Source organism: Anolis sagrei, chromosome Y (assembly GCF_037176765.1).
Source record: "Anolis sagrei isolate rAnoSag1 chromosome Y, rAnoSag1.mat, whole genome shotgun sequence".
In the NCBI taxonomy this organism is placed as follows: domain Eukaryota; kingdom Metazoa; phylum Chordata; class Lepidosauria; order Squamata; family Dactyloidae; genus Anolis; species Anolis sagrei.
This window is the reverse complement of record NC_090035.1, coordinates 73117826-73141021: the sequence shown is the minus strand read 5'-3', so window position 1 is coordinate 73141021 and position 23196 is coordinate 73117826. Positions and strand designations below refer to the sequence as shown.

The 23196-nt window shown below is 42.6% G+C and overlaps 1 protein-coding gene across 1 annotated transcript; it reads left to right on the top strand.

Moving 5' to 3' along the window:
• Positions 1 to 1033: 1033 nt before the first annotated feature.
• LOC132780032 (distal membrane-arm assembly complex protein 2) lies at positions 1034 to 23189 on the top strand. Its single transcript, XM_060783561.2, has 6 exons — positions 1034 to 1110; positions 6855 to 7045; positions 12346 to 12426; positions 13887 to 14029; positions 20421 to 20583; positions 21230 to 23189. The coding sequence occupies exons 1-6, from the start codon at positions 1093 to 1095 to the stop codon at positions 21441 to 21443; spliced, it is 810 nt and encodes a 269-aa protein (XP_060639544.2). The 5' UTR covers positions 1034 to 1092; the 3' UTR covers positions 21444 to 23189.
• Positions 23190 to 23196: the final 7 nt, after the last annotated feature.

Genomic DNA, 23196 nt, shown 5'->3' with positions numbered 1-23196 from the left:
GCATTCAAATCAACCCTGACAGATGGCCATCCAGCCTCTGTTGAAAAGCTTCCAAAGAAGGAGCCTCCACCACACTCCAGGGCAGAGAGTTCCACTGCTGAACGGCTCTCATAGTCAGGAAGTTCTTCCTCATGTTCAGATGGAATCGCCTCTCTTGAAGTTTGAAGCCATTGTTCCATTGCGTCCTAGTCTCCAAGGAAGCAGAAAACAAGCTTGCTCCCTCCTCCCTGTGGCTTCCTCTCACATATTTATACATGGCTATCATATCTCCTCCCACTCAGCCTTCTCTTCTTCAGGCTAAACATGCCCAGCTCCTTAAGCCGCTCCTCATAGGGCTTGTTCTCCAGACCCTTGATCATTTTAGTCGCCCTCCTCTGGACACATTCCAGCTTGTCAATATCTCTCTTGAATTGTGGTGCCCAGAATTGGACACAATATTCCAGGTGTGGTCTAACCAAAGCAGAATAGAGGGGGAGCATGACTTCCCTAGATCTAGGCACTATGCTCCTATTGATGCAGGCCAAAATCCCATTGGCTTTTTTTGCCGCCACATCACATTGTTGGCTCATGTTTAACTTGTTGTCCACGAGGACTCCAAGATCTTTTTCACACGTACTGCTCTCGAGCCAGGCATCGTCCCCCATTCTGTATCTTTGCATTTCGATTCTGGCCATGAAAGCCTCCGACAATACAAATAACATTGTGTTGTGTGAATAAAAGACACCAGCATTCAAAGCCTAGCTGAATCCCAGTTTCCCTTTATTATGTGTGTGTTTATAGCCACTAAGCATGTGCAGAGTGCCTTTCCTTTGTGGGTGAGAACAAGACTTTCAAGGTGCCATTAAAAGAACACACACTTTTACCCACTCTACACGAATCACTAGCATATAGATAACTCCTTTAAAAAGCATTTTTTTAAAAAAAACATTCACTTTAATTTGATTTCAAATTGATAGTTTCCTTTGCTGCAGCAAAGCCTGCTCAGAACTCTTGACGCATGCGCATTGGCATCCCAGGGCGGTCTAACCTTCCCCGTTCAAGTCCCTGGCGCGGCTGGCACGTGACTTTGCCCTCTCACGTGACCCGTCCAAGATGGCCGCGCCCGCATTAGTAAGTGACCTGGCGTTTCTTGTTTTTCCTGGCAAGCTGGTATATCTCAGAGAGATGAGAAGTTTGGGGCGTGTTATTAATGGACCTTGAAAGAAATTATGTCTATGGAAAGAGGAAGATCTGTATTTCTTGAATCTCTGTCCTTGTGCCAGCATCTCCATTGCATCTACACTATAGACTTAATGCAGTTTGACACCTTTTTAACTGCCATGGCTCACTGCTATGGAATCCTGGGATTTGTAGTTTTACAGCCAAAGAGTGCTGGGGCCTCTTTGGCTACAACTCCCAAGATTCCACAGCATTGAGCTGTAGAATCATAGAATCAAAGAGTTGGAAGAGACCTCATGGGCCATCCAGTCCAACCCCCTGCCAAGAAGCAGGAATATTGCATTCAAATCACCCCTGACAAATGGCCATCCAGCCTCTGCTTAAAAGCTTCCAAAGAAGGAGCCTCCACCACGCTCCGGGGCAGAGAGTTCCACTGCTGAACTGCTCTCATAGTCAGGAAGTTCTTCCTCATGTTCAGATGGAATCTCCTCTCTTGAAGTTTGAAGCCATTGCTCCATTGCGTCCTAGTCTCCAAGGAAGCAGAAAACAAGCTTGCTCCCTCCTCCCTGTGGCTTCCTCTCACATATTTATACATGGCTATCATCTCCTCTCAGCCTTCTCTTCTTCAGGCTAAACATGCCCAGTTCCCTAAGCCGCTCCTCATAGGGCTTCTTCTCCAGACCCTTGATCATTTTAGTCACCCTCCTCTGGACACATTCAAGCTTGTCAATATCTCTCTTGAATTGTGGTGCCCAGAATTGGACACAATATTCCAGATGTGGTCTAACCAAAGCAGAATAGAGGGCTAGCATTACTTCCTTAGATCTAGACACTATGCTCCTATTGATGCAGGCCAAAATCCCATTGGCTTTTTTTGCCGCCACATCACATTGTTGGCTCATGTTTAACTTGTTGTCCACGAGGACTCCAAGATCTTTTTCACACGTACTGCTCTCGAGCCAGGCATCCCCCATTCTGTATCTTTGCATTTCATTTTTTCTCCCAAAGCTATGGCAATTAAAGTGGTATCAAAGTGTATTTCTTCAGTGTAGATTAGGCATGGGCAAGCCTTGGCCCTCCATAGAGTCATAAAATCATATAATAATAAAAAAATAAACTTTATTGATACCCCGCCACCATCTCCCCAATGGGGACTCGGAGTGGCTTACATGAGGCCAAGCCCAAACAGAAAATTACAGTAAAATAAAGCCATGGTCTAGAGGCATTCTCTCCTGGGGTTTTGCCTGCATCTATGGCAAACATCCTCAGAGGTAATGAGGTCTGTTGGAACTAGGAAGAAAGGTTTATATATCTGTGGAATGACCAGGGTGGGACAAAGGACTCTTGTCTGCTGGAACTAGGTATGAATGTTTCAAATGACCACCTTGATTAGCATATACTGGCCTGACAGTTCCTAGAGCAAACTTTTGTGGTGATTAGATGTCCTTGTTTGTTTCCTCTCTGTTGTTGTGCTGTTGTAATTTTAGAGTTTTTTTAATACTGGTAGCCAGATTTTATTCATTTTCATGGTTTCAGGAGAGAATGCCTCTAGACCATGGCCCTATAGCCCGAAAAAACCTACAACAACCCAGTGATTCCGGCCATGAAAGCCTTCGACAATAAAATAAAACCGAAAATGCAAACAATAAACAACAAATAACATAATTACATCAAACATATGAAAACATAGCAATATAAAATTAGAATAGGCACAATGGCAATGACAGTGGGCGGGCTACATGTAATGATTAAAAGAAAGACTGATTAAAACTAATTAAAACTCAGGCGAGATAAAAGTGAGACAGATTATCTGCGGAGGAGGACTCATTATAGCAGGGGTTGTGGAATCAGGCTTTCCCACAAAGGGGGGGGGGGCATATACTCCAATGACAAAACGTTGAGGCTAAGCAATAGTGTGAGAATGTAAACCTATTCATCAAAAGCGCAGCAGAAGAGCCAGGTTTTAAGGTCCTTTTTAAAGGTTTCTAAGGTAGGGGCTTTCCTAATTTCTCCAGGTAGTGAGTTCCAGAGTTGGGGGGCCACAGAGGAAAAGGCTCTCTCCCTTGTACTTACTAGGCGAGCTTGTGAAATTGGCAGGGGCGAAAGAAGGGCCTCCTCAGAAGAACGGAGGGCCCGAGTTGTTCATGGAGATACAGTCACGAAGGTAGGCGGGTCCCAAACCGTTTAGGGCTTTATAGGTGATAACCTGCACCTTGAATTGGGACCGGAAAATAAACGGCAGCCAGTGGAGCTCCTTATACAGGGGGGTTAAAATCATGGATTTGGAAGAGACCTCATAGGCCATCCAGTCCAATCCCATTCTGCCAAGAAGCAGGAAAATTGCATTCAAAGCACCCCCACCAGATAGCCATCCAGCCTCTGTTTAAAAGCTTCCAAAGAAGGGACCTCAACCACACTCTGGGGCAAAGAGTTCCACTGCTGAACAGCTCTCACAGTCAGGAAGTTCTTCCTAATGTTCAGATGGAATCTCCTTTCTTGTAGTTTGAAGCCATTGTTCTGCGTCCTGGTCTCCAGGGAAGCAGAAAACAAGCTTGCCCACTCTTCCTTATGACTTCCTCTCACATATTGATACATGGCCCTCATCATGTCTCCTCTCAGCCTCTCGATTGACTGTGTGCTGGGTTTCTGTTAAAGACTTGTTAATGGGCTTAGTCGGAGATATAGTATTTACTGGAATCTAATGCTAACCTATTTTGGCTAAATGACCTTGCCAAAATTAGGGTGTGCAATAGATTTGCACAATACAGTAAGTTTCGTGCTGAGCCCAAGCAAAAGGGGAATGTACTTCAGGAGCTGCACTCAGAGCTCCTCTTTTAGGGACGTCATCTCTACTTAAATGGCCAGGACTCAGTGCAATGCAATCCTGGGATTGGTACTTTGGTATTTTATTTATCGTGTCATCCGCAACCAGACCATTGTATTACATTTCTAACAGAACTAAACAAACAAACAGATAAAAAAACACAAATTTTGCAAACTTGGTAGTTGATTAAATGTCCTTTGACCAGTATCTGGCCACTTGGAGTGCCTCTGGTGTTACTATAAGAAGGTCCTCCATTGTGCATGTAGCAGGGCTCAGGTTGCATTGCAGCAGGTGGTCTGTGGTTTGCTCTTCTCCACACTCGCATGTTGTGGATTCAACTTTGTAGCATTTCTTAAGATTGGCTCTGCATCTCGTACTTTGGTGAGGCACCAGCAGTCTTTGACAGAGAAGGCTGAAAAACTTGTAGAAATGCAACTCCCAGATTCCACAGCTTTGAACCAAGACAAAGTGGATTCATTCTACAGCACCCTGAGGTTTTCCTTTCCATTGATAGAAGCTTTGGATTTCTAACAAAATTGTTTGTAAGTAGGCAGCAACAGTAATGCACACCTTTTTTTGTCCAAATTACAAAGAGTGTAATTTTTGCCGCTGCACATTGCATTCGGCAGCATTTTTTTTTTTTTTTTTGGTTTCAGGGTTTTGAAAATTGAGGTGCAAATTAGATTCAGTGGTACACTAGACTCGAGTAAATATGGTAGTAACAAGCAACACTATAAAGGAAGGGAGGATGGACAATAATAATAGTAATAATAATAAAACTTTATTTATATACTACCCTTTCTCCCCTAGGAGACTCAGCGGTTTCCAAATATGCATAAATACAACAGACATACAAAAGGAAAAATAAAACATAAAACATTGACATATATAATGAAAATCAATATAAAAACAGTTCTGCTCTCTTATTTTGTGCAAGGTAAGCTACTTGGGGCCAAAATTCTGATAAAAGGCCTAAGCTATTAGGCGGGCTGGGCTGAAACTAGTGCAGAGAAAAGGGAGGCATGGGGAGACAGAATGCTACAGTGCAGAAGCCGGTCTCAGCAATGGTCATACTGGGGGACCAGGGGCCACTAATTTCCAGGGCTAATTTAAGGACTATTTAAAGGGTCTGGGCTGGAGGACAAGTGTTCTCAAATGGAAGGGTAATGGCCGGAATGCAATAGGACAATAGGTCAACTGATTAATTGTAACTGATGTACAGCCAAGTTAGTGTTGACTGAGTCTCCGGAACAAAAGTTGTTCCACAATTGTGGTGCTACAGCTGTGCGAAGTCCCTCTCCCATGTTCCAGCACAATGTGTGAACCTCACTGTTGGACCTCAGTCCTCAAACAGTTGCCAGTTCAGTGGCTGTGCAACTGGGAAAGCTGACCAGTTGGTGGCACTGCAATATTACAGGACCATGCCTTAGTGAAGTTCTTCTGCAGTTATACTCTATATATCATTTCTAGGTGACAGCCATATTATTCTGTTACAGCAAAATTGCACAGAGTGCTTTGGTGCCTTAACATCGAGTATGTTTATTATACCATAAGTATTCATGAACCACATGGTCCACAATTCCATAGAAGTTTAAGCCATAATCAACTCTGGTTGCACAAGAGTTTGGATCTTTTAGTGTGTATGATATAATTGTTGGGTAATTTTCCAACAATGTAAAGGCAACATGGTTTTAGTAGTATACTAGCTGTCCCCTGCCATGCGTTGCTGTGGGTTCTGTGTGGGAGGTTTGGTTCAATTCTGTCATTGCTGGGGTTCAGAATGCTCTGTGATTGTCGGTGAACTATAAATCCCAGCAACTACAACTCCCAAATGTCAAGGTTCTATTATCCCCAAACTCCACCAGTGTTCACTTTTGGGCATATTGAGTATTTGTGTAGAGTTTGGTCCAGATCCATCATTGTTTGAGTCCACGGTGCTCTCTGGATGTAGGCAAACTACAACTCCAAAATCAAAGGACACTGCCCACCAAACCCTTCCAATATTTTCCACTGGTCATGGGAGAACTGTACGCCAAGTTTGGTTCAATTCCATCGTTGGTGGGGTTCATATTGTAGATGAACTATAAATCCCAGCAACTACAACTTCCAAATGACAAAATCATTTTTTTTGAGTGAAGGACATACATTGGGTTGTTAGGTGTCTTGTGTCCAAATTTGGTGTCAATTGGTCCAGTGGTTTTTGAATTCTGTTAATCCCACAAACTAACATTACATTTTTATTTATATAGATGTATACATGTATGTACTATCTCTTCCACAGAATGGGTTGGATCCACTTAACTGTATCATTGAAATCCATAATATACAAGTCATGATCAATCTCCATTCATTTGAGTAGCTGTATTTTAAAGCATGGTTAAGTGTACAGCTTTATAATATGCAAAAAGTGATGCATAATAATGGTTCCTACAGTAAAGACATTCTTCCAAATATTTAGGTAGAATCTTGTTTTCTTTTGAAATTTTAAAGGCCTTATTCTAATTTCTAGATTGGTAGAAAACAAATTTGCTCTTCTTCTATATAATATCCCATCCGATGCTTAAAGACAGCTATCATTTCACCTCTCAGTCTTCTCTAAACATACTCAGATCCTTCAGTCATTTTTCATAAGACATTATGTTCAAAATCTTTGATAATCTTGGTTGTCCTCCTCAGAATATGCTCCAATATCGTTCCAGAACTGTGGTTTTCCTAGTGAGGTCTGATTAAAGCAGAATAAAATGGCACTAATATTTGAACTGGATTTGATTATCTTGTTGATGCAGCTCAGCTGCATTGATGCCTTATTCTGGTATGTGCTGCAGTTCCTGAAAAATGAATCACCTTCCCATTAGCTTTCTTCTTTCCTCAGCTCCGACAATGCCGAGGCATGGTCTCATTGCTGTACTCTACTTCTCGCTATAACAGCAGTTCAACTGGTTCCACTGCGAATCCTGTAAAAGTTGGTGTTCTCCAATATCTCAGCAACCGTTTTTATGATGTTGAAACCTTTGTAGACGTCAGCAAGGCACTAAAGAAGTGGAATCTGCACAGAAAAAACAAGTATGGGCACCCTTAATGTTGATTGCTTCCTTTCAAATTTCAATGTCTTATAGTGGTGGACAAAGCACTCCATTTGGTAAAATGTATGTTCCATGCACTTTTGGAAAGTGTGTATTTCTTTTCTTTTGAATGTGCTGTGTGAAGCACAATGGGAGCAAACGCATTGCCAGTGTAATCCCACCTGTATATCCTATGCCAGTGCAACTTCGGCTGCATCTACACTGCCATATAATGCAGTTCCAAACTGTACTATATTTATTTATTTATTTATTTACGGCATTTATATGCCGCCCTTCTCACCCCAAAAGGGGCTCAGAGCGGCTTACAAGATATATATACATACAATATATTATATTATTAGCATAGTACAATATCAGTATTAAATATTACTATATTGTACTATACCATTGTATTGTAATATTATTAGTAATATTGTTGCAGCATGATAGGAGAGATAATATCAAGAGAGATCCTTTTCGGAGAAAGAAAAGTATGTTTATTTCCAGCTGGCACCCTGGAGTGGAGCTGTGTCCAAAAGCAACCAGAGCACCCGATAAAGGCATTGTCTGTGTCTTTTATACCCTCCAAATGCAGGCAAACGACATGCTTCTACATACATTGACATCATTCACTACGTCACTTTAGCATCATAGAAATATCAAATTCTATCTTCCAACATACAAAAGGCAGGTCTCTGCATTTCTTTCTAAAGAGCAGCATACAGCTTGCAGGTTACATTCATCAATCAAGGGGCCTGCTTTGACCTGTCAGGAGGGAGGGAGGGTAGGCTCCTTACTTAGCTATAGCCTGGATTATGTTGCAGCAGTTTCTGTATCTGGAATGTATAGATAACATGTTCCCCTCTTCTCCCCCTTTCAGCATTCCTTCTCTGTCCTGCTGGCTTTCGTACACAGAGAGAACCTGATTTTTCTATACATTTCAGTTCTTGTAAAGTACATATAATATATGCATAAATAAATATCTATTTTTTCAATATCTCCCCATCAATATTACATGTAATATAAATATATAATTATAATATCATATTATTATTAGTAGTATTATATTGCATTACATTATAATAAATATTATATGTATATACAATATATTATATTATAGTACATTATATTATATTATTAGAATAGCACAGGAGACAAGGTGGAACTGTCTTCTGCCCCCCTCTCTCTTCACTCTGGCCGAGAGCAGCATTTAGTGCTGGGGGGAGGGGTCCCCAACTGATAACATATGTAAGAGACAAGATGGAACTGACTATATGGTCATTATAGACTCATATCATGCAGGAGCCCCCGGTGGCACAGTGGGTTAGACCCCTGTTCCGACAGGACTGAAGACCGACAGGTCGCAGGTTCAAATCCGGGGAGAGGCGGATGAGCTCCCTCTATCAGCTCCAGCTCCTCATGCGGGGACATGAGAGAAGCCTCCCACAAGGATGATAAAAACATCAAATCATCTGGGCATCCCTGGGCAACATCCTTGCAGACGGCCAATTATCTCACACCAGAAGAAACTTGCAGTTTCTCAGGTCGCTCCTGACACGACAAAAAAAAATAATGCAGTTACCGGTAACTGCATTGAACTGCACTATATAGGTCTGCACTGACCATATAATGAAGTTTCAAATTGCATCACATGGTAGTGTAGATCCAGTCTTAGCTGTTTCTGGAGATAGCCTGATGCCTTTTTTTTTTCACTTCCTTCTTCACATTTGCAGTTCTCTCCTCTATGTTATTCCCTTTTGAGTTATAGTTCAACCCAGAACTTGGAAGACTTTTGAGTTTTTTTGATAATGCGTTTCCCAGAATGCCCAGTGGCCCTGTGCTGGCTGATGAAGTTTTGGAAAGTAAAGTTTGCAGTCTGATTTAGGAAGATTTTTTAAAGTTCATTTCTTTTGTACTACAACCTCCAGAATTCCCTAGGAAAGCATGCTTGCTGGGGATTTATAATCCTACCCATCACCAAAACTTCAGCACTTTGTCCAACAGAAGTAGAAACTGGAAGCCAGAACCATTTCAATTTCAAGGTTAAAAAAAATATAAGACACTTCAAGGTGTTAAAATGCAAGAAAAGCTCTGCTGCATTATTTATTATTTATTTAAAACTTTTATATCCCGATCTTCTCACCTCCGTAGAGGGACTCAGACCGGCTTACAACAAGGATTCAATGCTACTAATTCAAGTTAAAAGATTGTACAACAATACAAGATAAAAATACATATAGATAAAATACATATATACCAAATCGCCAAGGTAAAATAATGTTCAACTCAGTCCGCATATGTGGTCACTCACTTTGGTCTGTAACCAGTCTCAGCCATTATTCTGGGAATGCTTCGTTCCATAATCAGTATTTTACTAGACTCCTGAAGGACAAGAGGGAGGAGGCAGATCTAATCTCGCTTGGGAGAGAGTTCCGTAGCCGAGGGGCCACCACAGAGAAGGCCCTGTCTCTCGTTCCCACCAAACGTGCTTGCGAAGGTAGTGGGACCGAGAGCAGGGCCTCTCCGGAACATCTTAATGTCTTTGATGGTTCATAGGGGAGAATACGTTCGGACAGGTAAATTAGACCAACATCTGAATTCCCCCATCCAACAGTAGCTAGATAGAGACTTCCAGTAAACCTCCAAGCAGCGTATGAAATGATATATGCTCTATTGTGGTGCCTTGGATATTTAAAATGATAGTTTTGTAGCTTAAATCTATCCTCACAGGTTAAAAGAATCAGGAGCTGGTCATGGTACAGTGGATAGAGTGTCAGGCTTGATGCAGATTATCTGGAACTGGAATTTGTATTGGATGAACTGGGGAAAAGGATGCCCCAACAATTTTAATTCTTATTATGTGTTTTGTCAAAATATAATTCAAAGAGTAGTTTTTCCAGCACCTACGTATCCTGTGATAATAGCAACAGGTGTTGTAGTTCAGCCCATGATTGTGTCTGGTACTCATGTTAATGTGGACGTAGGTCATGGAGATTCTGGGCCTGTGAGCCTTCATGAGATTTTAAGTTCTGAAAATGAGCAGTCTGTGCTTCCAACAGTCAGTGAAGGTCACATTCCACATGGTGCAGCAGAGCTGTTCTCTAGGGAAAAGAGTTCAGAGGCTAAAATCCCTGGTGCAGAAAATAATGACCTTACAGCCTCTGAGAATGCCTGCCATAGATGCAGGTGAAATGTCAGGAGAGAATGCTTCTAGAACATGGCCATACAGCCTGGAAAGCTCACAACAACCCAGTGATTCTGGCCATGAAAGCCTTCGACAATATAGAAAATAATGAGTTGCAAGATAGTGAGTTGGTAGATAGGAGGCTTAGTTTTTGCAAACTTCTGGCTGCTCAGCAGAACCCCTGAAGGTCACAGCGCCTCTTACAGAAGAAACCCATAGCAGAAACTCATGGAAGTAGACATGACTTCATGTCTTTATTAGAGAGGCCGGGATCATTTCCTGGGCAATCTGGTCAATGTTGGTAATTGAGACAACAGCTCGTGCCAAGTCCTGATCAAGCTTACTGGGGGAATTCTAGTTTCATGTCTTTGCTCCTGTTTCAGGCTTCCAAGTTTGAAGGATTGTTCCTGGATTTTTATTTGATCTTATGCTGCCTTTTATTTCCTGGTTCCCTTGCATTCCTCTGCTGGATGTCCTGTTGCTTTGGGATTTTGGATTACTCTTGTACCTTGAACCTTGTGGACTATTTTACACATATAGACTTTGAAGTTTTTACTATTTTTGTTGAAGTGCTTTTTATATAATCTTCAATAAACTGCTTTGCTGATTTAACTTGGAGTGTGGTGGTTAAGTACAGAGGTGTTTCCTGGCCTGGAGCGCAACAACAGGTATCCTAGTGGGCTTGCTAGACATAACGCAAAATACCAATGTGGTTAAAACAAATACCATGAAACCCTTGAGGAAATAAAATGAGGTAGTGCCACCCGCAACAGTAGTTCCTTTTGTTAAATAAGGAAGTTGTTGGTGTCAGGCCTGGGAAAAGGTGAAGCTTGTGTTTTAAGAGAAGGAGAACTGATGGTAAAATATGAGCTGCCCAAACAGAAAGTCCTGGCATCAATCTTCCAGATTGCCAGATGCGGGGATTAAAAAGCAAATGAAAGGGAGAGCCTCTCTGTCTGCTTCCAGCCAAAGTAGTGAACCGAGAGTACATTTGTAATGTATTTTAAAAGCACAATGTTTAAAAGCTTGGCATTATATTAAGTGTCCTGTGACCAGTAGCTGGCCACTTGGAGTGCCTTTGGTGTTCCTTTAAGAAGGTCCTCCATTGTGCATGTGGCAGGGCTCAGACTGCATTGTAATAGGTGGTCTGTGGTTTGCTCCTTTCCACACTCACATGTCGTGGAGTCCACTTTATCAAAGTAGATAATACTGGTTTAGATGAACGGACATTCATAGCTTTCTTTCAGAAGTTTTGTGATCTTCCAAAGGCATTGATCGGTTTCTTGATTCAAATCAATCTTATCATTTTCAGTAGTTTAGAGAAGTAATGTAAAGGTTTTTCCCTAACATTAAGTCAGGCGTGTCCGACTCTGGGGGTTGGTGCTCATTTCCATTTCTAAACTGAAGAGCTGGCATTGTCCATAGACACCTCCAAAGTCATGTGGCCAGCATGACTGCATGGAGCACTGTTACCTTCCTACTGGAGTGTTACCTATTGATCTACTCACATTTGCATGTTTTCGAATTGCTAGGTTGGCAGAAGCTGGGGCTAACAGTGGGAGCTCACTCCGCTCCCTGGATTCGCACCTGCGACTTTTTGGTTAGGAAGTTCAGCAGCTCAGCGGTTTAACCTGTCAAGTTAAGGCGCAACTTGACAGAAGCAAAATGCTAGATCCACCAGACACAGCTCTGTAAATCAAGGACTCTGGAGACTTTGGTTACAAAAGAAAAACTCAGTTTACTAAGCACAGAAAAAACACGTCCATCTACAGCGAGTGACACACAGGAAGAGAAAGGAAAACCGAAAGTCAAAACAGAACTTTGCAGCTGTTAATCTTCTTGCAGAAGAGAGTTTATCTTAAGGTCACTTAATCACAGCCTCAACATAAACATTTCAGTACAGCATTTCCATTCTCAGTGGCATCCATATTTGCTACACAAGAATTACATTTAAAACGAATACACATAATACATATAATACCTCAATAAATCCTGACATAACCCACTGCACCTCTGGGGGCTCCTAGTTTAGAGAGCAACATGTGAAATCTTGGTAATTGAGTTTCCAATCTTCCCAAAATAATGTTTGAATATGTGTCCACCAACTCCATCTTTAGGCTTTGCATTGAAGCATGCGAGCGTTATGGATTTGAAGTTGGAGCTGCTGTCTTTGTCCTGAACCTGAAAGGAAGAATTAGGTATGCAATGTACACTCTACCTGTGGTGTTTGTTGTCAGCATGATTAGTGGACCTTTTGGGAAATCACTCATTTGAAATTCCTCTTGTTTTTTTTTAATACCATTTTTGTAGTCTAAAGCTACTCAGGCCCCTTCCACACAGTTGAATAAAATCTCACATTTCCTGCTTCGAACTGGACTGTATGGCATTGTGGACTCAGATAACCCAGTTCAAAGCAGATAGCACTTATGATTCGTGCAATTAATTCCTTCCTCAATCCGGATCTCCCTCCCCGACAATTTCCATTGCCCAATCTCCCAGTGTTTTAAAATTTTATCCTTAAATTTGGCTTTGCCCCTTGCAATTTCTGTGTGTTTACTGTCCTATTTTATACTGCTGTTCTCGCTTATTATTTAGGTTTTGCATTTCATGTTTTTTAGTTCTGTTATGCCTTGTGTTATATTGTGTTATGCTTTTGTGTAATATTGTGTTTACTGTATTGAAGGGCGTGGCCTCTTGTAAGCCACCCCGAGTCCCCCTGGGAGAGATGGAGCGGGGTACAAATAAAGTATTATTATTATTATTATTATTATTATTATTATTATTATTATTATTATACTAGCCGTCCCCTGCCATGCATTGCTGTGTGGGAGGTTTGGCCCAATTCTATCGTTGGTGGGGTTCAGAATGCTCTGTGAGTGTAAGTGAACTATAAATCCCAGCAACCACAACTCCCAAATGTCAAGATTCTATTTTCCCCAAACTCCACCAGTGTTCACATTTGGGCATATGGAGTCTTATTGGTCCAGATCCATCATTGTTTGAGTCCACAGTGATCTCTGGGTGTAGGTGAACTACAACTCCAAAACTAAAGGACACTGCCCACCAAACCCTTCCAGTATTTTCCGTTGGTCATGGGAGAACTGTGTGCCAAGTTTGGTTCAATTCCATCGTTGGTGGGGTTCAGAATGCTCTTTGATTGTAGGTGAACTATAAATCCCAGCAACTACAACTCCCAAATAACAAAATCATTTTTTTGAGTGAAGGACATACATTGGGTTGTTAGGTGCCTTGTGTTCAAATTTGGTGTCAATTCGTCCAGTGGTTTTTGAGTTCTGTGAATACCACAAACGAACATTACATTTTTATTTATATAGAATGTGGGATTTCTGCCCTGATATTCTGGGTTGTATGGCTGTGTGGAAGGCATCCTAAGAAAAAGCTGGTTTGTGTCTTTAAAAGTTTTGAGTCAAAGTCTTTATATGATTTGGGAGCTGTTTTCAGCACTTTTGGAAGTCAGGATAAATATATCTTAAATATATTGTGTCTATAATAAAAGGAATGTCCTCATCCTATAACATGTAGAGCCTAATTCTGTAGTTTGAAGCTGTTTTGCATGCACAATTATTCTTTTACATCTGTTGCTTAGGCTACCTTGTGAAGCATTATCTGCATTGCTGGAACTGTTATATTCCTTTAGGGCCTGGGGTCAAAATAACTGGTACCAGAATAGTATCACAAAATGGAAAAACGACCTGGATTTTCAAAACTATGAAGAAATCCGCTTGGAGGCCATCGACGTCAGTGGTTCCATCATCAGCTACAATGGTCTGGATAACCTAGGTGAGAAATTGGGCTCTACTTAGGCCTGTGATTATTATTTATTGATGTATAGTGCTAAGAGAATTGCAATGTCTGAGTTTGAAAAGTTATTTCAACTCCCAGAAGCACCTAGCCAGAAGTCTGGGAGTTGTAGTCCAAAACGTAACTTTGCCAAACTCTGTTTCAAATTCTGGAGATTTTTGAATATCCTGATTTGGAAATCATTAGATATAATTTGGATAAACAGGTAAAAGTTTCCCCTTGACATTAAGTCTAGTCGTGTCCGATTCTGGGGGGTTATTGCTCATCTTCATTTCTAAGTTCAAGAGCTGGCGTTGTCCATAGACACCTCCTAGGTCATGTGGCTGGCATGACTCAGGGCGGATCACAATGCGTGGCAAACATTCAATGCCATAGACACACAACATATATAGACGGAGACACAAAGGTTATTTTTAACCATTACATCCAAAAAACTTTTTAACCATTACATCTGGTTTTAATTGTGTCGTATTTATTGTTAAAGTTTACTTTTTGATTTTTATTTACTGCTGTATTGTTGTTGTCTTTTATTGTTGTATTGGGTCTCGGCCTATTGTAAGCCGCACGGAGTCCTTTGGGAGATGGTAGCAGGGTATAAATAAAGGTTGATTATTATTATTATTATTATTATTATTATTATTATTATTTAACTTTCTAGTTTCATGAGGGTATGCTTTTTGAATTCTGGCCACCGGGGGAGCTGTCACTTCACCATCTACTTGTGACACTGATGAAGTACTTCCTCATTCTTTTGCACGCTGCTGGAGAGTTTTTATGGCGTCGTAAATTAGTTAAATTAGCCTAAGTTTCCAAGCAAGGCTTCCCAGATTCAATTAAAGTATGGCATCATTTTACCACTCATTACAAGAATAGGAAAGGCCTTATGAGTCAGTGAATGGCTATAACCCTATTAGTGCTATAAATAGAAGCACAGTACAAGTGTGCTATACAATGGAAGTCCAATGAAAGAACAATAGACATCCGGTTCTTATGAAATCTGTATCAAATGCCAGGCTGTGTTTGGTAAGTCTTTTGATGCCACTGCATATAAATCTTTCGCCTGTAGCTACAGAATCCTCCTTCTGATTTGTATCCTCATGATATCTTGCCTTTGATTTTATTCTTGCCAAGAATAGGTCTTTTTTTCCCCAGCAACCCAGTTGTATAACAAAAGCAAAGCTTCTTCCTTCTGATGTGATTAGTCAGGTGCTTGGGCTGCTGATGAAAAGGTCTATTCGCACACTTAGCCCCAGAAAACCTTGTGATAGGTTCGCATTCAGGTTGCCATAAACCAGAAATGACTTGAAGGCACAGAATAACAACAGTACTTCCATTGTATAGTGCATAGCATTTTAACTCTTTGTGTAGCGTTGTCTGTCCCGTGCATGTATGTGTGTAATGTCATATTTTGCATTTCATTTGGAGACCATTATTATTATTATTATTATTATTATTATTGAGAAGAATGAATGGAAGACACCAAAGCATATATATATGGCATTAGTGTGGGTGGATGTGTGAAGTGCCTTTAAGTAGGGCAGTGGGACCTTATTATTATTATTATTATTATTATTATTATTATTATTATTTGAAACACAACAAGATGAGTCCACAGCAGAGTCCACAGCAGACAAGATCACTCTGCTGGCTGTTGAATTGGATCACACGTCGGACACTTCCCAAGTGTCTAGGACTGTGTGATGTATTGGCGAATAATGCGTGCAGATTCCAGTAAGGTGGCCTTTTGCAGCTGGCAGATGGTGATTTTGTTACTGCCGATTGTGTTTAAGTGCAGGCCAAGATCTTTAGGCACTGCACCCAGTGTGACGATCACCACTGGGACCACCTTGTGCCAGAGTCTTTGCAATTTGATCATTTAAATCCTCATTTCGTGTCAGCTTTTCCAGTTGTTGCTCTTCAGTTCTGCTGTCGCCTGGGATTGCAACATCAACGATCCATACTTTGTTTTTTAACATGATTGTGAGGTCAGGAGTGTTGTGCTCCAAAACTCTCTCTGTATGAATTCAGAAATCCCAGAGTAGTTTGACGTGTTCATTTTCTGTAACTTTTTCCAGCTTGAGATACCACCAGTTCTTTGTCGCAGGCAGATGGTATTTGTGGCACAAGTTCCAATGGATTATCTGAGCAACGGTGTTGTGTCTCTGCTTATAGTCTGTCTGTGCGATCTTCTTGCAGCAGCTGAAGATACGATCTATTGTTTCCTCTGCTTCCTTACATATTTATCCTATTTATATCCTGCTTTTCTCTACCCCGAAGGGGACTCAAGGCAGCTTTACATATAGGCAACTATTCAATGCCTTTGGACAAAAACATCCGGGCGTCCCCTGGGCAACGTCCTTGCAGATGGCCAATTCTCTCACGCCAGAAGCAACTTGCATTTTCTCAAGTCACTCCTGACACAAAAAAAGCCTTTGGACAGCATATAGTAAAAATAAAATATATAGTAAAAATGTGCCCGCCAGGTTAGTATGTTATGCGTTTAGTTACCATTGGGTTGTTGTGAGTTTTTCTGGGCTGTCTAGCCATGTTCCAGAAGCATTCTCTCCTGACGTTTCACCCGCATCTACGGCAGACATCCTCTGAGGTTGTGAGGTCTGTTGGAAACTAGGCAAGTGAGGTTTATATATCTATGGAATGTTCAGGATGGGAGGCAGGAAGCAGCCAGGCTTTGAAGCTGCAAGGCTATTCAGTGCTGATCAAGGTGGCCAGTTGCAACATTCACACCTACCTCAAACAGACAAGAGTTCTTTCTCCCACCCTGGACATTCCACAGATATATAAACCCCACTTTCCTAGTTTCCAACAGATGTCACAACCTCTGAGGATGCCTGCCCTAGATGCAGGCGAAACGTCAGGAGAGAATGCTTCTGGAACATGGCCATATAGCCCAGAAAACACACAACAACCCTGTCATTCTGACCATGAAAGCCTTTGACAATGCATCTTTTCATTTCTTATCTGACCATTGACTGGCAATTGTGTTGACATATTTAACATAGGCAAGAATGAGGTCTGAGAGTGATGCAATTCCTTAAGGGACGGCTGATGCATACTCTCTGTTTGTGGGTGTGTATGTGAGGTTGCAATATAGTTTGCATATTCATAACATGATACTAGGTGAATGATAGGGAGGGAACATGGATGAAATAGGTTTTGGTTGTCTGTGAGAGTGAGAGGTATTACAACATCGGAAGTGAGAATTAATTTGGGTGGAGAAAGTCATGTGGCATCACAGTATGGAAGAAATATATCTTGGCAGTACTCTTAAGAAGAGTATCCTGATTTGCAAGGTCGTCCTTTCAAATTGAGGACACAAATGACCCCAAGTTTCATAAGATGTGATCTTACAAGGAGGAAAAATCAGAATGCTGATTTTGTGGTGGTGCAATGGGTTAAACCTTTGTGCCGGCAGGTCTGCTGACCAAAAGGTTGGCAGTTCAAATCCAGAGAGTGGAGTCAGCTCCTGCCTGTCAGTTTCAGCTTCTCATGAAAAGACATGAGAGAAACCTCCCATAACCTCCCACAGGATGGTCAAACATCTGGGCGTTCCTGGGCAACGTCCTTGCAGACAGTGAATCCTCTCACACCAGAAGCGACTTGAAGTTTTTCAAGTTGCTCCTGACATGAAAACCTATGGCAAAGAACCCTCTCAAAGGGCCATATGGACAACTGAGAAAGGACACTGAAAGGCCAAACTGCCTGGAACTCCACTTCTAGTTTTGAATAAATGGTTTTTTTATGTTCAACATCACAGAAAAACATTGCAAAAGGTTTCAAAAACTCATAGTTACATCTGAAGACTTTCAGGAGCGGCCATTCACTTTTTAAATATTGGCCAGAGATTTGTAATAGTAATTATCACATCTTTCATGGTGACATTTTAGGTAGAAAGCATGTCAAGCTGATGCAAATGGAAGCAACTTAAAACACACTGGTTTGGCCCATACTGATCTGACCCATTCCATGGAGTTGTATTTCAGAGTTGTCAAGGGCCAAAAACATCTTTGGATGCCACATGAACTTTGACCCAACAAAAATTCACCCTTTTAGACCATGCAAATGAAATGTATTTGCATACTCCAGAAACTTTGTTTTTGCTTTGTATTCTTCGATTACCCAAGACACAAAACTTTGTAAACTTTTGCATATATCTGCCTATTTATTTATTTACTTCATTTATGCCCCACCTCTCTCACCCCGCAGGGGCCTCAAAGCGGCTTACAGACTCCGGCAAAATTCAATGCCGCATGTCAACATAACCATTAAAATATACCCCAGCAACTATAAAACAATTAAAACACATGAGCAAATAAACTCAGAGAGCAATAAAAACAGATTAAAACATAGAAAGTGCTTGATTTCATTTATCCATAATCCTTGTTCATAATCCTTGTTCGAACTGTGTCGAAATCTATACTGTTTTAATTCCCCAAACGTCCGCATACAGAGCCAGGCCTTTAGCTATGTTTCTGAAGACCAGAAGGGATGTGGCCTGCCTGATGTCGCTAGGGAGGGAGTTCCACAGCCGAGGGACCACCGCTGAGAAGGCTGTGTCTCTCGTTCTCACCAATTGTGCTTGTGAAGGAGGTGGGACAGAGAACAGGGCCTTCCCAGCAGATCTTAAAGCTCTAGTTGGCTCATAAGCAGAGATATTCTTTTTTTGTGTCAGGAGCGACTTGAGAAACTGCAAGTCACTTCTGGTTAAACCCTTGTGCCAGCAGAACTGCTGACTAACACATCAGCGGTTTGAATCCAGGGAGAGCGGGTTGAGCTCCATCTGTCAGCTCCAGCTCCCCATGCAGGGACATGAGAGAAGCTTCCCACAAAGATGATAAAACATCAAAACATCTAGGCATCCTCTGGGCAACGCCCTAGCAGACGGCCAATTCTCTCACACCAGAATTGATAAGGGGAGATGTGTTTGGACAGGTAAGTTGGACCAGAACCGTTTAGGGCTTTATAGGCCAAAGCCAGCACTTTGAATTGGGCTTGGTAACAAACCGGCAGCCAGTGGAGCTGGCACAACAGAGGAGTTGTATGCTCCTTGTATGCCGCTCCAGTAAGGAATCTGGCTTCTGCCTGTTGGGCTACTTGGAGCTTCTGAGCCATCTTCAAAGGCAACCCCACAGAGTGTGTTGTACCCTGCTATACGCCTGCGAATCATGGACTATCTACAGACGTCACATGCAACTCCTGGAACGATTCCATCACTGTCTCCCATCCGTAGGGATACCAAGGTGCTTGTCTATAAAACGATTGTCCTCCTGACCCTGCTATATGACTGCGAAACGTGGACAGTCTACAGATGTCACATGCAACTCCTGGAACGATTTCATCAGCGCTGCCTCCAGAAAATCCTGCAAATCTCTTGGGAAGACAGGCGGACAAATGTCAGCATGCTGGAAGAAGCAAAGACCACCAGCATTGAAGCGATGGTCCTTCGCCATCAACTCCGCTGGACCGGCCGCATTGTCCACATACCCGACCACCGTCTCTCAAAGCAGTTGCTCTGCTCCAAACTCAAGAATGGAAAACTGAATGTTGGTGGGCAGGAAAAGAGATTTAAAGATGGGCTCAAAGCCAACCTTAAAACTCTGGCAGACACCGAGAACTGGGAAGCCCTGGCCCTTGAGCGCTCCAGCTGGAGGTCAGCTGTGACCAGCAGTGCTGTAGAATTCGAAGAGGCACGACTGGAGGGCGAAAGAGAGACACGTGCCAAGAGGAAGGCGTGTCAAGCCAACCTTGACCGGGACCGCCTTCCACCTGGAAACCAATGCCCTCACTGCGGGAGAAGATGCAGGTCAAGAATAGGGCTCTACAGTCACCTACAGACCCACCGCCAGTACACCGATCTTGGAAGACAATCCTACTCGGACAACAAGGGATCGCCTAAGTAAGTAGTAGTCTATACGAGATGTAACAAGAGCTTGGACCACCGTGGCCAAGTCTGGCTTCTCAAGGTACGGTCACAAATGGCACACAAGTTTTAATTGTGCGAAAGCTCCCCTGGCCATCTTGGAGTTCCAGACTCAGAAATGAGTCCAGGATCACTCCCAAGCTGCGTACCTGCGTCTTCAGGTGGAGTGCAAACCCATTCAACACAGACTGTAACCCTAGACCCTGTTCAGCCTTATGACTGACCTGGAGTACCTATTTCCATCTTGTCTGGATTCAATTTCAATTTGTTTGTCCCCATCCAGACCATCACTGCCGCCAAGCACTGGTTTACACATTTGCTGTTATAGGATTTGTTTGATTTTGATTGGGGTGGGGTTTTGGTTTCTTGCCTTTGTGGATAAATCACAGCCTGTTTCCAATTTCTTCTCCTTCTCTGGGGTCCTTCTTATAGTCAACCTGAAAGCCCTGAAATACCTGGACCTCAGCAGGTGCCCCAACATTGACGACTGGAGCTTGTGCCGGCTGACTGCCTTCGGAGACACACTGGAGGAGCTTTCGCTTGCTGGCTGCCCCCGGATCACCGAGAGAGGCCTTGCTTGCCTCCATCATCTTCAGTAAGTACACCAGAGTAGGTTGTATGGTGTGGGTTGTATGTCAGAGGCCATAGGTGCCGGTTTTAACCCATTATTCCATAGGTAAGAGAGGAGTAACAGCTTGGACTGTTAACGCCATGTTCCTTGGATCCTGAGAACCAAGCTGACTTGGTGACGTGAAGCCCAATTCGTTGGAGGCATCAAATGAAATGCCAAATATTTTTAATGTTAATTATATGAATGATTTATGCCTCCACATTTATTTTTTAAGCTCAAGTGAAAAGGCCACCCTAGTGGCACAGCAGGTTAAACCACTGAGCTGCTGAACTTGCTGACCGAAAGGTTGGCGGTTCGAATCCGGGGAGCAGGCTGAGCTCCCGCTGTTAGCCTCAACTTCTGCCAACCAAACAGTTCAAAAATATGCAAATGTGAGTGGATCAATAGGTACCACTTCTGCGAGAAGGTAATGGCACGCCATGTAGTCATGCTGGCCACATGACCTTGGAGGTGTCTACGGGCAACGCTGGCTTAAAAATGGAGATCAGCGCCACTCTCCAGAGTTGGGCACAACTAGACTTAATATCAGGGGAAACCTTTACTTTACTTTAGAAGGCTAGAACCAGGAAAGGAATGGTTTTATTAACTCATCCTCCACTGTTGTTTGCAGAAACCTGAAACACTTGGATGTCTCAGACCTCCCTTCCGTTCAACACAAAGAGTTGGTTCGGATCCTGTTGGAGGAGATGTTACCCCAATGTGACATCGTAGGAATGGGCTATGGGGAAATGGAGCCACGTGTCGAAGATGCCGTGAATAGAGACGAAATGGAGGAGCATCAGGAAGCAACCAGTAACTTGAAAACCCGTGAAATCCATACCTGAGCAGAGAGAGAGGGGACTTTTTTGCTCAGCGAAGACATTCTGCGATTCCCTGTTTCTTGTTTGCATTTAGGCATCACAGAGATGGCAAAGAAGTTTGTTATTCTAAAGTAGCAGCGGGCAATGGTTAAAGGACAAGGGGCTACATTAGCCTCCAAGGAGACTCACCACAACACACACACAAATCAACCTCCAAATGCTTCCAAACACCTTAGAAGTGTGGAGATATATTGCCACGTTTGGCAAAGAACAGTGGTGGACAATTTAGGGTCCAGGAGAGGATGTGACAGGAAACCCACCTCCTTTTTGAAAGTAAGATTTCTCCTGGGCCTAAAATGGTGTCTCACAACTGTACCCAAAATGTCCTCATGCCCTCTATAAAAGAATTTTGGGTGTGGATATTCTTTAAACAACAGTTTGGGGAGCCCTCAAAAATTATTCCGCAGGCCGCATGGAACTCCTGCTCTAAAGCAAGGTTGAATCAATGTTTGACTCAGGATCTACTGTTAGTTGGAAAATCTTTCCTGAAAAAAAAAAACAGAAGTCTACTTTTGGACCTCATTTTTGGAGGGTGGGGGGAAACAGATATGTATTTATTTATCATCTCAGAAGCAAATCGAGAGTACAGTTGCAATGTATTTAAAAACTCAAAGTTTTTAAAAAACTTGGCATTATACTGTCCTTTGACAAGTAGCTGGTCACTGGTGTTGCTATAAGAAGGTCCTCCATTGTGCATGTGGCAGAGCTCAGGTTGCATTGTAGTAGGTGGTCTGTGATTTGCTCTTCTCCACACTCACATGTCATGGACTCCACTTTGTGGCCCCATTTCCTAAGGTTGTCTCTGCATCTCGTGGTGCCACAGCACAGCCTGTTCACCATCTTCCAAGTCGCTCAGTCTTCTGTGTGCCCAGGAAGGAGTCCCTCATTTGGTCTCAGCCACTGATTGAGGTTCCGGGTTTTTGCCTGCCGCTTTTGGACTCTTGCTTGCTGAGGTGTTCCTGCGAGTATCTCTGTAAATCTAATAAAACAATTTCTTGGTTTAAGGCATTGGCGTGCTGGCTGATATCCGAATGGGATGGGCTGGAGATGTCACCGCCTTTCATTACTGGCTGCTACTTCCCAGTGGATGTCAGGTGCTTCAATATTCTCTAAACAGTATAATTTCTCCAATGGTGTAGGGCGTAGACATCCTGTGATAATGTGGCATGTCTCATTAAGAGCCACATCCACTGTTTTAGTGTGGTGAGATGTGTTCCACACTGGGCATGCGTACTCAGCAGCAGAGTAGCATAACACAAGGGCAGATGTCTTCACTGTGTCTGGTTGTGATCCCCAGGTTGTGCCAGTCAGCTTTTGTATGATGTTATTTCTAGCACCCACTTTTTGCTTGATTTTTAAGCAGTGTTTCTTATAAGTCAGATCACGGTCCAGGGTAACAAAAAGAATGTGATGCATTCTTTGAGCTCCCATAGTCAAGAGTAGTATAACTCATGTGTTGTTGGGTTGTTGTGAGTTTTCCGGGCTGTTTGGCCATGTTCCAGAAGCATTCTCTCCTGACGTTTTGCTCACATCCATGGCAGGCATCCTCAGAGGTTGTGAGGTCTGTTGGAAACTAGGAAAATAGGGTTTACATATCTGTGGAACATCCAGGGTGGAGGACCTTCTTAAAGCAACACCATTTGTTTCTTCCCTGTTCCCTTCTTTCTGTAGAACCTAAAGAACTTCAATAAAGACAACAATAAGCAAGTTTGGCCAT